Here is a 15234-nt window from a genome sequence, read left to right on the forward strand (position 1 = left end):
TTTAGACTTTATTATTGTGCTGTTGTGTATTTTGCTTGACGGGACAACTAGCGAATTCTTAATGATGAATTCACTATAGGACATTATGATTATCTATATAAAAAAATTACAAAATATATTTTTTTTTTCTTCTGCTGCAACACACGAGCGTATGTGCTAGGTATGTAAAAAAGTACTCAAGGGTCCATTGGGCAGGCTCCGGGACCGCCTACGACCGCCTTTGGGTCGAGTCCAACCCGAACACGGCACGGCGACGACACACCAGACCACACACCGTCCCGTAAACAAAAAGACGAAAAATAGCCTCTGCCCTTCCTTCCTCTCTTCTCCTCCTCCCCAAAATTCCCCTCTCCTTCTCTCGCTCCCGTCGCGACGGCGACGACGACGACGATCAGGTATCAATCCCCCGCCCCCCCTCCCCTCCCCCGCTCGATTCGCGCAGATTATTCCTCATCGCCCCCGGATTGCGAGTTTTCCAGCTCCGGAGCACTAGGTTTTGACTAGAACCCGCCTCCCTGGCCGTCGGTTGTTGGGGTTAAGGGAGATCCGGGAAGAGGTCCTCTGTTGCCGCCGGCGGATTTGGGCGCAGGGATTTATTTCCTTGATTTGTTTTAGCTGGGCGGGTAGTTAGGGCTGGGTCAGGTTTCCTTTACCACTCGGGCTTGCTATTTTGCATTATTTTTGTGCTGTATTGTCCTCAGATGATTGATTCCGTTGGTAATTGCAGCGCTTATAGTTCGTTGCAGGTGATGGTACTGATGTTCAATTGATGAGTGATGACTGTTCCGATGGATAGTACTGCTGTTCCGCCATCTCGGGACCTCGTGCAGCGCCTCCTTAAGAAGGTGAACTTCCCTTGCGTACCTGGCATCTAGCTATTTCACACTAGGTTGCTTGTTGGGCTGTGTTCCATGTGGCTTGCTGTACCTTGCCTTGTGTGTGATGGTGTATTTTCTTGCTTTGCTTTCTTGGATAGGCCAATTCATGTGAATTGTTTATTATGTCCGAGTTCTCAACCACTAACCGTTGATTGTTACCAAGAAAAAATAAAATACTCTGACAATCCGAGTTAATCATTTCCCTGAATGTTTGCAAGTTTGAGGGGGAAGAACAGCGTTAATTAGTTTCCATCTTCTTTGTTGAGTTTTGGGGTTTCCTGTTTGATAAATTGGTCAGAGTAAAATTATTTCATCCGTGACCTTTGGATATAAATGATGATAAAGTGGTGTTATTTGTGTAGAATGCCGAACTCAAAAGTCATCTTGAGAAGTCAGCACAGTCCAAAGTCCCATCAGATCCCAACATATGGCTTCAGATGCGTGAGAATTTTGAGAAAATGATTCTGGCAGATCATGACTTCTGTGAAAAGCATGAGATCGAGTATATTTTGTGGCAGTTGCATTACAAAAGAATCGAGGAGTTCAGGCACCACATTAGTTCTGCAGGTGCAGCTGCATCTCAAAACGGGAAGAACAATGCCAACCCTGATCGAATTAAGAGGATTAAATCGGCCTTCAGGAGCTTTCTTTCAGAAGCATCGGGCTTCTATCATGACTTGATGTTCAAGATCAAATCCAACTACGACCTTCCTCTGGGTCACTTCTCGGAGTCTCCTGAGAATGCAGGCAACCCTGGCAAAAATGATAAGAGAACAGCTGATGCTAAGAAAGCCCTGATATCATGCCACCGTTGTCTCATATATCTTGGTGATTTGGCCCGCTATAAGGGTATGTTTGGTGATGCTGATTCTGTAAGACGTGAATATAATGCGGCTTCTAATTACTATAAGGAGGCAGCTTCAATCTGCCCTTCCAGCGGCAACCCACACCATCAGGTTTAATCTCAACTCTATATTCATCAAATGTTCATGTATTCTCTGTTCAGTTTTCTAATGATGACCCTGATTGGATTTGTCAGCTTGCAATATTAGCTTCTTACTCTGGCAATGAGGTGGTGGCTGTCTACAGATACTTTCGAAGCTTAGCTGCAGACACTCCCTTCTCCACAGCACGGGACAACTTGATTCTTGCTTTTGAGAAGGTAATGGTGCTATGTTCTTCGCTAACTTAATTTCCGTAGTATTGTATACTTCTGTTTCCACATTATTTGTCGTTCAGTGTAGAATCTGTTAGCCTTAAGTCACATCTGTATAATTTTGCATGGAAGAGAGTATCTGCAGTGCTATGTAGTACTGGAAGCTGCTTTGCCTTCATCTAATATTGTACTTCTTGTTTGATATAAATATAATAAGATTGTCCAGACTCAGTTGCATCTCGTTATGTTTTTTGTTGTGAGGGTTAACTTCTTTTGATACTAGCTAAATACATGTGCTTTGCTAGGGGAAAACAAACCAATCATGTTAAGCCATCATGAACAACTCAGCCTTATCTACATCTCTGCTGTGTCTTTGAGCTCATCCAAGTTCTGCCTATACAGACATCATACTCAGTCTAGGCCCGGTCTAGGTCCACGGCCACACCTAAGTCATGGTTCTCTGACCTGTTGTACCTCAGTATATCAGATGATCAGTGTTGCCTCATGAATTTGACACCAATTGTTATGACTTGTTTTCGCAATATTACTGGTCTTAAGAACATGAATGTCCCAAGCCATAGTTGTGCTTTATTTGCTAGATTGTGAGTTTTATTTCTTCTTCAGTCCTTGTGCTGCTATGTTCTCCCTTGCAAGTTCTTTATGTTTGCAGTTTCGTGAGGTTTCTGTTTGTTTGCTTTTACATTTCTTCCGTTCACTCATAATAGGTATGCTTAAGTAGGGTTCTCAAAATAGTTCGAGCTCTGCTTTGTTTTGGGTTAGGTTCTAGTGCAACTGGAGCCTGAGCCTCGAGCTCGTAAGATTCAACAAGACGCTCGGATAGCTCTACTGGTTTTGCTAAATGCGTTACAATCTTGTCCCGAGCCCTCATTTCACCGATTTCACCTATTAACAGAACTTGGAAGTGTTTCGGCAAATTTTGTCAGCTTTGCACTATGCCTTAGGAATTTCTAACTGTATTACTTTTGCAGAATCGCCAGGGCTATGCACAGCTGCCAAGCAACAACAAAGTTGCAATTGCTAGGACATTACCCCCACGGTCAGCTGGTAGGGGCAGAGGACGGGGCGAAATAAGGTTTCAGCCCAAGGATGTTAATACTGAAGCAGCTTCAAAAGAGCGAGAGCAAAGTATTCCTGATACACTGAAGTCCTTCTTTGTACGGTTTGTTAGGCTCAATGGAATTCTTTTCACAAGGACTAGGTACTTCCTGTCGCTTATCTCTTAACACCCCCCCTCTCCCCTCCGTACTGTCCAGCTAATTGTCTTTTATCTCTTTGGCAGTTTGGAAACATTTGAGGAACTGTTTGATGTGGTCATCAATGATCTGAAAATTCTCCTCTCTTCTGGTCCAAATGAAGAGTTCCATTTTGGTTCTGATGCTGCAGAGAACGCATTAGTTATTGTTCGACTTGTTGCCATCCTTATATTCACAGTGCACAACGTGAAAAAGGAACCAGATAACCAGTCATATGCTGAAATTGTCCAACGCAGGGTACTTCTTCAAAATGCATTTACAGCTGCTTTTGAGTTTGTTGGACATATTCTCAAAAGGTGCTCAGAGCTTCGTGACATTGCATCAAGTTTCTATCTTCCAGCCATTGTGGTCTACATCGAATGGCTGGCATGCCATCCGGAGTTAGCTGCTGATTCGGAGATGGACGAGAAGCATGCAAATGCTCGATCTTTCTTCTGGAACCAGTGTGTCTTGCTTATGAATAAGCTCATCCTTACAGACCTTGCGTCCATTGATGGTGATGATGACGAGGCTTGCTTTTTTGATATGGGCGTGTATGAAGAGGGTGAAACTGGCAATCGACTTGCATTGTGGGAAGATTTTGAATTAAGGGGATTTTCCCCCTTGGTGCCTGCACATATTATCTTGGATTTCTCAAGCAAGCACACATTTGGAAGTGATGGTAGCACCAAGGAGAAGAAAGCACGGGCACAACGGATACTTTCTGCAGGGAAGGCTCTACTCAATTTTGTCCAGATTGATCAACTGAGAATATATTTTGACCCATCTTCAAGAAAGTTTGTTGTGGCCAAGGAGCCTCCTGTTTTTGAAGCTGCCACCTCTACTCATAGATCTCGCAATGCACCTGAAACAAATGCTGTTGAGCTGGAACATGAAATTGGTAACAAATTTGATGCAGTGGCAACTAATCTTGGAGCAATACAGTCGGGAGTACAGTTGTGTTCAGAGGGAGAAGATGATGAAGAAATTGTTTTCAAACCTACAGCGTCCGAGAAGCTCCCAAAAGTACTTACCGAACTACCCGTTAATGGATATATCCAGCCTCTACAAATGTCTACTGCTGGGTGGCCAACAATTGGCGGACCAGTTGCTATTCAGAGTACTGCATCTGCATCAGGTCCTGGAAACTGTAATGTTATTGAGTCACTTCCCATGTCTTCTGGTGGTTGGGCTTTCAATGGTAGGCAAGAGGCTATTTCTAGCAATGTTTCAATGTCGACAACTTACGAATTTGTGCAGCCTGTTGAGATGGCTACTTCCAGCTGGGCAAGCAATGGTGCACCACTTGTTGGCCCTCTGAACACAATGCCTACTTTCTCAGCTGCCATCTCTGATCCGCGTGTATCTGCAGCAATGGTTCCACATTTTGGCAGCCCAGATTATTCAAAATTGCTCCTTGAACAAGAAAAACTCTTAATGAGGGGATTAAATAATGTTCATTTGGCTGGAAATGGATTTCCTGAGCAGAGGTTTCAGGGTGGATTACAGTCAATGGTATATTCTCCACATGTATCTGTTGAATCTGTGCGCAACAATACAAGTTTGATGCATAATCAGGTGAAAGCGACTGAAGAAACCATCCCATCCACTTCTGATTCAATTGTACCATCAGTAGCAGCATCTGGTGGGATGACAATCAATCTCACTGATGCACCTGTAGCTGTATCAAAGAAGAATCCTGTAAGTCGTCCATCAAGGCCCGTTGGTCCTCCTCCAGGATTTAACCACATCACTCCAAAACGCCATGATGATATTATGCCATTTGAGAAGCTGCAGCACCAACAGATCGATGATTACAGCTGGCTGGATGGCTACCAGCCATCAATGGAACGTGTTCATAACTCAAAAGCTATTTATCCTGATGTTGCCACTACCAGCAGTGCATTCACCACTCCCTTCCCTTTCCCTGGGAAACAGCAGGTTTCTGGGGTGCACACCTTAGGGGCCAGTGAGAAAACATGGCATGATTTCCACCTTTTTGACCCTGCAAAGCAGAATATGGTTCAAAACCACCAACAAATTAATCAGCATAGTGGTCAAGTGGCTGAAAAGCAGCCGGCAAAACCTATCGGATCTGGCCGTTATCTTGTGTGATGGAGTAGCTTGTACCTGGATGGTTACTACTGGTAAAAATCTTCCTTCCTGTAGATTGAAAAATTGGATTCTAGGCATGAGCAGTACTTCTCTTACCATGTTAGTCTGTAATGGCGTTGTTTCATCTTCTGTTGGAGCTAATTTTGTTTATATATCTAAATTAGTGCTCAATTATATGTTTTTCTATGTGGATAGGAGTCGCTGAGGATCTGTTGGAGTAAGTGGCACAGCTTGATATACCTATTCAATTCGGACCCATACCTGCAGCCCTTTCATAGTGTTAAATTTCTTTTGGAGAATGGTGGTCTTGGAAGCATAGCAAGTGCTGCTGTTAGGTTTGGTAAGTTCTATGCTAACTCCCATTCCAGCATTTTTCCTTGTTATACTCCCATTCCAGCATTTTTCCTTGTTATTCTTTTTTCTGATGTCCTGCCTTCTTTAGGATGTGCATTTTATGTTTTTTTTTTCTTTTTATGTTTACCCTGATGGTTGAAAGGGAGTTGGTGTACGACATGAAACTGTGTTTCAAAGTCTAATGATCCTATATGAAACTTAGTAACTTACTTTAGTGCATTTCTTATAGACACAATCGATTCATTCCTCTTGTGTTAGCATTTCTTGCTGTGCCATCATTTGTGCAACTGGTATCTTAGCATGAATTGCTCCTTTTAGTGCAGTTTCTCATTTGGTTTGAAACTGTTTGGTGATCATTTCTACTACGTTAAATCATATAATGTTGACTGTACTAGATGTTATGTTGTATAAGGATCGTAGTTTCAATCCTGAGCTGCAAGTTACTCCCTCTGTAAACTAATATAAGACGTTTTAAACGGGAGAGGATTTGTGGCTCTCGGTGCACAAATCCCAATATGAATATAGCATTAAAACATATTATGAATTTTCAAAAAATTCTGAAATTTTGGGTTATGAAACCTGGGTGCCCGTTGTACACACGTGTTCAGTTTCGTGGGGATTGGGTGCCCGTGGTAATGTCAGTAAAAAAGCAAAATTTTTGTATGTATAGAAAAAAGTTGGTTGTATTGTATGTTGGACCGTAATTCCTGCGCCGCCGATACCCCAGGCACCCATTTCCCGTGAAAATGAAAACCTGTGTACAATGGGCACCCAGGGTTGGTATCCCAAAATTTCAGACTTTTTTGAAATTTTCTGATATTTTTTTAATACTACTTCCATATAGGGGTGAGTGGCACCAGGGTGCTCCAATGCATTTCCCGTTTTAAACGTCTTATATTAGTTTACAGAGGGAGTACCTGTTTTCTGGCACTGCATTCACCCAGATATGTTATTCTGCATGTAATGTCAATCTGCAGAAGGAATGCCAAACTTGTCTAACAAGGTCAAATACATTTCATTTTTTTGCTGTTACGAAGACTGATGAATCGTCTCTCTTGGCTGAACTTTTGTTGCCTTGAACTTGTTTGCCCAATCTACTTCTGATAAGTAGATCCTTATGATGTTTTAACTCTTGTGTATTGTTTGATCTGTGAAAGTACAGGGTGTGCCAGGTCTTCCGGGGCCAGTTGGAGGTTGGAGGGTGATTGATCTGTGGACTGTCTGATGGGGATGAATTGTACGCAGAACGCTTGGATGCTCAGGCATGAGGGGTTTGATCGAAGGAACTCGAATCCAGTCACTGTAGGCGCGCTATGTGCTTCAGCTCTCATTGGATAAACTGTCTACCATACAGAGAATGGCCAGTGTGTGGCTGCTGTGGTGGAGACTAAATGCCGTTTAGTGTTGCTCGTGCTCATCTATGGCTACTATGAATTAAGTTCGAGGAACAGTTAGCTTGCTGGCAAGTTGGCCCTCGAAGTATACTGCATCTACTTGTGTTGCATCGTTTGCGTTTGCTGTCGGCGACAGCACGTTATAATCCTCGTTCTGTGAGGAAGTTTTACTTCCATATATCACTATATGATTTGAACAATTTGTTTTGGTCTTTGTTGTCCGGTACCGGTAAACTCAACCTTTTTTGTGCAATAAGTTTCTTGTTACCTTGTCGTATGCAATGTCCGATTGAATAATTTGTTTTGGTCTTTGTTGTCCGGTACCGGTAAACTCAACCTTTTTTGTGCAATAAGTTTCTTGTTACCTTGTCGTATGCAATGTCCGATTGAATACCAATATGGTTTCCTAATGAGCTTGCTTGTGTGCTGCATCCTTTTTTTATTTGTGTCTTCAAGCTGTCTGCCTGACGTTGCATTAAAGGTGCATCAGAACCCTGTAGATGGTAGGTGTATATGTGTTCCATAGCCATTATCTTGCATCGTAGTTTTTCACGCGAAGTCGTTGAATTTTGGTTAGTGACCTAAGAAAACGGATATGGATCATCCACTATGGGCTCAGAACTTGCTGGTGTAGGGACGCATTCTGTCCGGATGAGTGTTCCTTTTTTTCTTGTCCGCTGCGATCAATTTCAGCCCAAATTTAGGCTGGGTTTGCGTCCACGCGGACGCTCTTGACGCCCACCGATTGTTCCTTTGGCCTGCTCGTATGTGGCACACCCACTCCATTTTCTCCTTTCTCTCTTTCAAAACCCTTCCGCCATGGTCGACGCGCCAAATCCAGGCGCCATCGCCCCCTTCGCGCCTGCTTGTGCCGTGGCCTTGAAGAAGCCGAAGCCGAAGAAGTGGTGCACCGCGGCGAAAACAGTCGTTGAAGCGCGAAGGGAGGAGGGAGAAGGAGACGCCGCCCTCGTGGCTGCCGTGGCTACGCAAAAGGCCCTCCTCATGACGGGCTTTCGCGGCGAGCTGGCCATTCTCACCGCCGCCGCTATGGTCGTGGCTAGCACGGGCTCGACGGCGGACCAGCCCTGCTCCCGGAGTCACCATGCACGTCTATCACGTCGCTGACTGATACGTCTTCAATGTATCTATAATTTTTTATTGTTCCATACTATTTGTATCAATCTTGAATGTTTTACACATTTTCAAGCATATATATATATATATATATATATATATCATTTTTTGGGACTAATCTATTAACTTAGTGTCCAGTGCCAGTTGCTGCTTTTTGCCTATTTTTGATTTTTCAGAATATCAGTACCAAATGAAGTTCAAACGCCATGAAACTTTTTAAAGATTTTTTTTGACCCTGTAAGCTTTGGGAGGGGTGAGAAGGTGGAGCAGTGGCCCACGTGGCTCTGTTCGACCTAAATCCGCCTCTATAAATTCTCTAAAATCGTGAAACCAACAAAGGAGTCCACGAAATATTTTTTCCGTCGCCGCAAATTCTAGAACCACAAGATCCCATCTGGAGGCCTTTTCCGGTACTCTGCCGGACGGTGATTCGATCACAGAGGGGCTCTACATCATCCTTGCTGCCCTTTCGATGATGCGTGAGTAGTTTACCACAGACCTACGTGTCCATAGTTAGTAGATAGATGACTTCTTCTCTCCATTTGATCTTCGATACAATATTCTTCTTGATGTTCTTGGAGTTCTATTCGATGTAACCACTTTTTGCGGTGTGTTTGTTGGGATACGATGAATTGTGAGTTTATGTTCAGATCTATCCATGAATATTATTTGAGTTTTCTCTGAACTCTTTTATGCATGATTACTATAGCTTCGTATTTCTCTTCGATCTATTGATTTGGGTTGGCCAACTAGATTGATTTATTTTGCAGTGGGAGAGGTGCTTTGTAATGGGTTCGATCTTACGGTGCTCAATGCCAGTGACAGAAGGGGACATGACACGTTTGTATCATTGCTATTAAGTGGAGCAGATCAAGATGTCTATGGTGAAGGCGCGTCAAGGCGAGACGCCAGACTGAGTCTTTTGCGTTGCTATCTTGTTTCCGCTGTTGTGATCATGAACTACTAGTCGCTTTATCTTAGCTTATTCCGGTGCCTGGAGCCCGATGACTTGATGTTTTATCGGTTTGTAAGGTTTAATACTTTGTGTGGATGTTGCCTGGTGGCTTTATTAATTTAAAGCCGGACGCTTCTAGCTTCTACGTTAAAAAAAAGATGGGGTTTATTTATACGTAAGTTTATCTTGTCTAAATCATGTCATCTCGCTTAAGGGTTACTCCGTTCTTTATGCTCTAGATGCATGCAGATAGCGGTCGATGTGTGGAGTAATAGTAGTAGATGCAGGAAGGAGTCGGTCTACTTGTCTCGGACATGATGCCTATATATGATCATTGCCTTGGATATCGTCACAATTATTCGCTTTTCTATCAATTGCCCAACAATAATTTGTTTACCCACCGTATGCTATTTTCAAGAGAGAAGCCTCTAGTGAAAACTATGGCCCCGGGTCTATCTTTTATCATATATTAAAACCAAAAATACCTTGCTGTGTTTTTACTTTATTTAGTTTATTTTATATTTTTGTCCGATCTATCTATCAAACACCATACAATTTAAACTTGCTCGTAACCGTCAAGGGATTGACAACCCCTTGTTCGCATTGGGTTGCAAGGATTTGTCGTTTGTGTGCAGGTGCTACTAACGAGGTGTTGCTTGGTTCTCCTACTGGATTGATAACCTTGGTTCTTAACTAAGGGAAATACTCATCTCTACTTTACTGCATTGTCCTCTCCTCTTCGGGGAAATACCAACGCAGTTCACAAGTAGCACCGATGTATGGGTACCTTCCCATCCACGACCACGCCGCATCCCGATTCTCCATATGTGTCGAGCTTGCACGCAGTGCCCCCCATCAACCTCAACCGCACCCCTGTGGCTGGCCAGTCCACCTTGCAGTCCACCGGGACAGAAAGGAAGTGCCCACGGGTGGTCTCGCGGGCCAACTTGCCTGATGCCCGCGACCTATTTGTTGAAACTCCAACCCCGATGTCGGCCGAAGTGTTGGAGGAGATGATCAACGAGGGTGGCCAAGCTTATGATGATGACGAGACCCAAGACGACCTAGTGGCCAAGACCAAGACACCCAAGGCTAAGACACCCAAGGCCAAGATGGCCACAACCAATACAATGATGGCCAAGATGGCCACGAGCAATACAATGACGGCCAAGACTCCGAAGATGGCGAGGGCGTCGACATCGACGGAGAGCCATTGGAGTTTGAGGATGAGCTCGAGGCACAAGGCCGGTCACAAAAGAGGAGGAAGAGCGCGAGGACGGGAGCATACACCAATGCGGGGGACAAATTGATTTGCTAATCTTGGATGGCAATTGGACAAGATCCCAAAACTGGAGCCAAAAGGAACCACATTTTGGAAGTGGATCAACAATTACTTTCATGAGCGTAGGCAGTTTGAACCCTACAAGTTTTGAGTGTCCGGACTGACGTGTCAATTAAAAAGAGGCGGGGCTTCATCCAAGGCGAGTGCAACAAGTTTTGTGGTGCTCATGATAATATCGCAGGTCGGTCCATGAGTGGCCTTGGGATCAAAGACATGGTAACAAATTCTTCCCTTGTTGGTAAAGAGCAAATATCACCCTCCTATGCATATGAATCTATCTTGTTCATTTCAACTATATGCATTTCAAGCCTTGGACACCTTTAAGGCTCAAAATGGCAACAAGGCATTCACCTTGAGCCATTGTTGGAGGATGATGGTCAAGAATTTCGCAAGTTCGAGGACTAATATGCTGCCCAAAAGAGAGGTGTGGGGGCCTCAACGATGGACGACCCAAGTGAAGTTGGGTAGAGGTCGAGGGGAAAGACCAATTGCAAGGTCGATGCAAATTGTGATGCTTCGTTAATTGCCTTGCAAGAAACTTTGAAGGGGTTCATGACCCAAAAAGAAGAGAGGAAGAAAAATAGGAGGCAATGAAAACCTACTTTGACATACAAAAGAAGAAGCTCGATATTGAAGAGGGACCAACGCCAAAACAAGAGAGAAGGAGGTGCAGATCAGAGAGGCCAATGCCAAAACAAGAGCAAGGGAGGTCGAGCTCGCGCATATCTCCAAGAAGTGGAGATCAAGGCGACCGACACAAGCAAGATGACTCCCAAGAACAAGGCTTGGTTTGAGAGCAAGCAAAAGGTCATCCAAGACCGAGACTATGGTTGGTCATCTTTTTATTTGCCTGCTTGTCATGAACAAGGACCGAGATCAACGAACTATGGTCGTGGTGATCCTTTTGGTGCAATGTTGTATGATGGCATGGCATATGGTACTATGCAAAGATGTTATCGATTTTCTATGTTTGGTTATGATATATGCAAGTTCAAAAGCGGCCGAGAGGGCGAAGTGGGCGGGCAGTATTATTGAGCAGGACCAATTGGGTCAGCCGGTTGGGTGCACTGACCAGAATGGCATGGACAAGGCCGACCATCGACCAAAGTGGCGACCCAAACGGTCAAAATAGGCGTCCTTTTGGGTCCTTGCATTGGAGTTCGCCTCATCCCGGGCCGGAAAAGCTTGCTACCACATTGTAAAGTGGAGTGTGGCACCAAAACTATACATAAGATCATCTTATCAATGAGATCAAATTATCTGCTGCTATAATATCATGAGAATGTCGAGTCAATCTTTTTACTAGAAATCACATAAATCTTTGTTAACTTAAAAATGGGATTAATTGAGGGACAACTTCTTGCATGCAACATATTGGACGATCTAGGTTTGGCCTCCGCATGAGAGCAAGTATAATAGTAGGCTATAAACCTGAAAATGAGCAGCGTAGGATGGGCTAAATGGAGGCCGTTTTAAAAATATTATTTGTCACGATGCAAAAAACGATGATTTGAGCAACACAATTGTTTTTCCCCTAGCGCTCAAGGCTAGGGTTTAGGTCTACTCTAGCAGTGCCCCTAGAGTTTATCTCTATCGATTGTTTCTCCCTCCCTCCGATCGGCCTCCCTCGTCGACTCAGGCTAATCCAGGGGAAGCCTTGAGCTTCTGCCTGGCCTTGGTCAAGTGAAGGATCTTGGGTTCTCCGAAGGTTTTTCTATTTTACCAAGATATATGGGGGCAGATCAAAGTAACCCTAGTAGGAGGGCTACAAACAACAAGGATGTTGAGGAACTTCTCAGTAAGCTAGATCTGCACGAGGATGATGGGATGACTTCATGTGGAGAAGAATCTGATCTCCCGGTTGGTGATGAATTCGCCTCTCTGGAGGCCAATATTAGCCTCTAGATTAGCTCTTAAGATGAAGAACATAGGTGGAGGTGGCTCTGTATCACGAAATATTTCCAGAAAAAAACCACGTTAGTTTTAGGCCGGGAGTAAATTATAGGGCATAAGGTGATACATCCATTTTGCATCATGATTTTATATTGATATTTATTGCATTATGGGCTGTTATTACACATTATATCATAATACTTATGCCTTTTCTCTCTTATTTTATAAGGTTTACATGAAGAGGGAGAATGCCGACAGCTGGAATTCTGGACTGGAAAAGGAGCAAATATTAGAGACCTATTATGCACAACTCCAAAAGTCCTGAAACTTCACGAAGAATATTTTTGGAATATATAAAAAATATTGGGCGAAGAAAGCACCAGAGGGAGGCCACCAACCAGCCACAAGGGTGGAGGGCGCGCCCCCCGTCCTTGTGGGCCCCCTGGCTGGCCTCCGACGCCCATCTTCTGCTATATGATATGTTTTGACCTGGAACAAATAAGAAGGAAGCTTTCGGGACGAAGCGTCGCCGTCTCGAGGCAGAACTTGGGCGGAACCAATCCAGGGCTCTGGCAGGGCTGTTCTGCTGGGGAAACTTCCCTCCAGGAGGGGGAAACCGAAGCCATCGTCATCACCAACGATCCTCTCATCGGGAGGGGGTCAATATCCATCAACATCTTCACCAACACCATCTCCTCTCAAACCCTAGTTCATCTCTTGTATCCAATCTTTGTCTCAAAACCTCAGATTGGTACCTGTGGGTTGCTAGTAGTGTTGATTACTCCTTGTAGTTGATGCTAGTTGGTTTATCCGGTGGAAGATTATATTTTCAGATCCTTAATGATAACTAGTCAATGTGTATGTGCAATGCACGTTAATTTGGAAGTATATTAAATGCATGCGGATATCAAGTAGGATATTATTTGCGTGTTATTATGTGATTAGCACTATATTTGGCATGAAATTAACTGCACACTAAACGTGTTGAGCGCTCGACATTGAAGCAGTCTAGGTCGTTGGATTGACATGATTTGATGGTCGAGATTAATTGGATCTGCCCCTTTGGGTCTTTTTATATTAGTATAGATTAATACTCCTTTGATCTTGATTATTAATATGCTTTGTGAGTACTTACATTTGTTCCTGAGGACATGGGAGAAGTCTTGTTATACGTAATAATGGTAATTTGGTATTCGTTCGATATTTTGATGAGATGTATGTTGTATTTCCTCTAGTGGTGTTATGTGAACGTCCACTACATGACACTTCACCATTGTTTGGACCTAGGGGAAGGCATTGGGAAGTAATACGTAGATGATGGGTTGCTAGAGTGACAGAAGCTTAAACCCTAGTTTATGCGTTGCTTCGTAAGGGGCTGATTTGGATCCATATGTTTCATGCTATGGTTAGGTTTACCTTAATTCTACTTTCATAGTTGCGGATGCTTGCGAGAGGGGTTAATCATAAGTGGGAGGCTTGTCCAAGGAAGGACAACACCCAAGCACCGTTCCACCCACATATCAAATTATCAAAGTAACGAACGTGAATCATATGAGCATGATGAAAACTAACTTGACAACAATTCCCATGTGTCCTCGGGAGCGGTTTGCTTTATATAAGAGTTCGTCCAGGCTTGTCCTTTGCTACGAAAAGGATTGGCACACCATGCTGCACCTTGTTTACTTTTGTTACTTGTTACCCATTACGAATTATCTTATCAGACAACTATCTGTTACCGATAATTTCAGTGTTTGCAGAGAATACCTTGCTGAAAACCGCTTGTCATTTCCTTCTACTCCTCGCTGGGTTCGACACTCTTACTTATCAAAAGGACTATGATACATCCCCTATACTTGTGGGTCATCATAAGGCGGTGCTCAGGGGCCCCACATGGTAGGTGTCGGAGTTGAATCCGACAGATCTCGGATAGGGGGTCCCGAGCTGGTGATCTTAGCTAGAGAGTAGCATGATGAAGAAGGGAGACGATGTTTACCCAGGTTTGGGCCCTCTTGAAGAGGTAAAGCCTATGTCATGCTCTTGTTGTATTGGTTGTGTTGGAGTACAAAGTACATGATGATTTTCCTCGAGATCGTATGTGAATGTCTAAATTACTACCCTATGCTCTAAACCCCTCGGCTTATGTAGGGACTGGGGGTATATAGGGTTATATGTAGGTCGGTTACATCTTGGGATAAACATGCCGAAGATTCAAATGTGTCTTGGAGTATGCGCCAAGTCTTTGGAGGATTCCATATTGACTATGCCTCGGGGCATAGCAGTCTCGACCCATTCGTTGATGATCGAGGGGTCCTCAGCCCGCCCCACTATGATGGGACCGACGTGGCTAGCACCCCTAGTCTAGGACACCGTCAGTAGCCCCTGAACCGGTCTTCAAGCTGAGGACATCGAACTCAGAGTGGCTTCATCTTGAGTCTTCGACTTCGTAGGCGAGTTCGACAAACTTGATTCTCCGTCTTGATTTTGTGTCTGAGGACTCCCGTGGATCTGAATTCTCTTATAAGATCTATTGGTTCCTCTTCTTCGTCATCTTCTCCTTGTAACCATGTTCTCTCGCTTTTGAGTCCGTGAAGTTTAGATACTCGGAACATCCGAGGAGGTCCAATCCCCAATACTTAAGTAATGATTTTATTCTCATTAGATCTGAAGGCCCCTAGAGAGTTTTAGATAGCTTAGCAGCAAAGTTTTGCAGTGCCAGTGTGGCAAGTTGATTGAGTAGTGTTCTGACAACTTTTGACCGAA

The 15234-nt window shown here is 43.9% G+C and overlaps 1 protein-coding gene across 3 annotated transcripts; it reads left to right on the forward strand.

The window, feature by feature from the left end:
* The first annotated feature begins 206 nt into the window (after positions 1-206).
* Positions 207-7427, forward strand: LOC109767897 (nonsense-mediated mRNA decay factor SMG7). Of its 3 annotated transcripts, none has more exons than XM_020326621.4 (8): positions 207-395; positions 747-845; positions 1241-1834; positions 1918-2040; positions 3024-3253; positions 3335-5434; positions 5598-5742; positions 6919-7427. In XM_020326621.4, the coding sequence occupies exons 2-6, from the start codon at positions 777-779 to the stop codon at positions 5400-5402; spliced, it is 3084 nt and encodes a 1027-aa protein (XP_020182210.1). In that variant the 5' UTR covers positions 207-395; positions 747-776; the 3' UTR covers positions 5403-5434; positions 5598-5742; positions 6919-7427. The 3 variants fall into 3 exon arrangements, with proteins under 3 accessions (XP_020182210.1, XP_020182209.1, XP_020182211.1); XM_020326620.4 differs by having other exon boundaries at positions 253-395; positions 737-845; XM_020326622.4 differs by having other exon boundaries at positions 262-395; positions 728-845.
* Positions 7428-15234: the final 7807 nt, after the last annotated feature.

Source organism: Aegilops tauschii, chromosome 5 (genome assembly GCF_002575655.3).
Source record: "Aegilops tauschii subsp. strangulata cultivar AL8/78 chromosome 5, Aet v6.0, whole genome shotgun sequence".
Taxonomy (NCBI): Eukaryota; Viridiplantae; Streptophyta; class Magnoliopsida; order Poales; family Poaceae; genus Aegilops; species Aegilops tauschii.

What these genes read in the sequence shown, in the direction of transcription:
- LOC109767897 (XM_020326621.4), top strand. Translation starts at nt 777, where the DNA reads ATGACTGTTCCGATGGATAGTACTGCTGTTCCGCCATCTCGGGACCTC. An exon ending in TGCAGCGCCTCCTTAAGAAG is followed by an intron (nt 846 to 1,240) that starts GTGAACTTCCCT and finishes TTATTTGTGTAG; the next exon opens with AATGCCGAACTCAAAAGTCA. An exon ending in GCGGCAACCCACACCATCAG is followed by an intron (nt 1,835 to 1,917) that starts GTTTAATCTCAA and finishes TGGATTTGTCAG; the next exon opens with CTTGCAATATTAGCTTCTTA.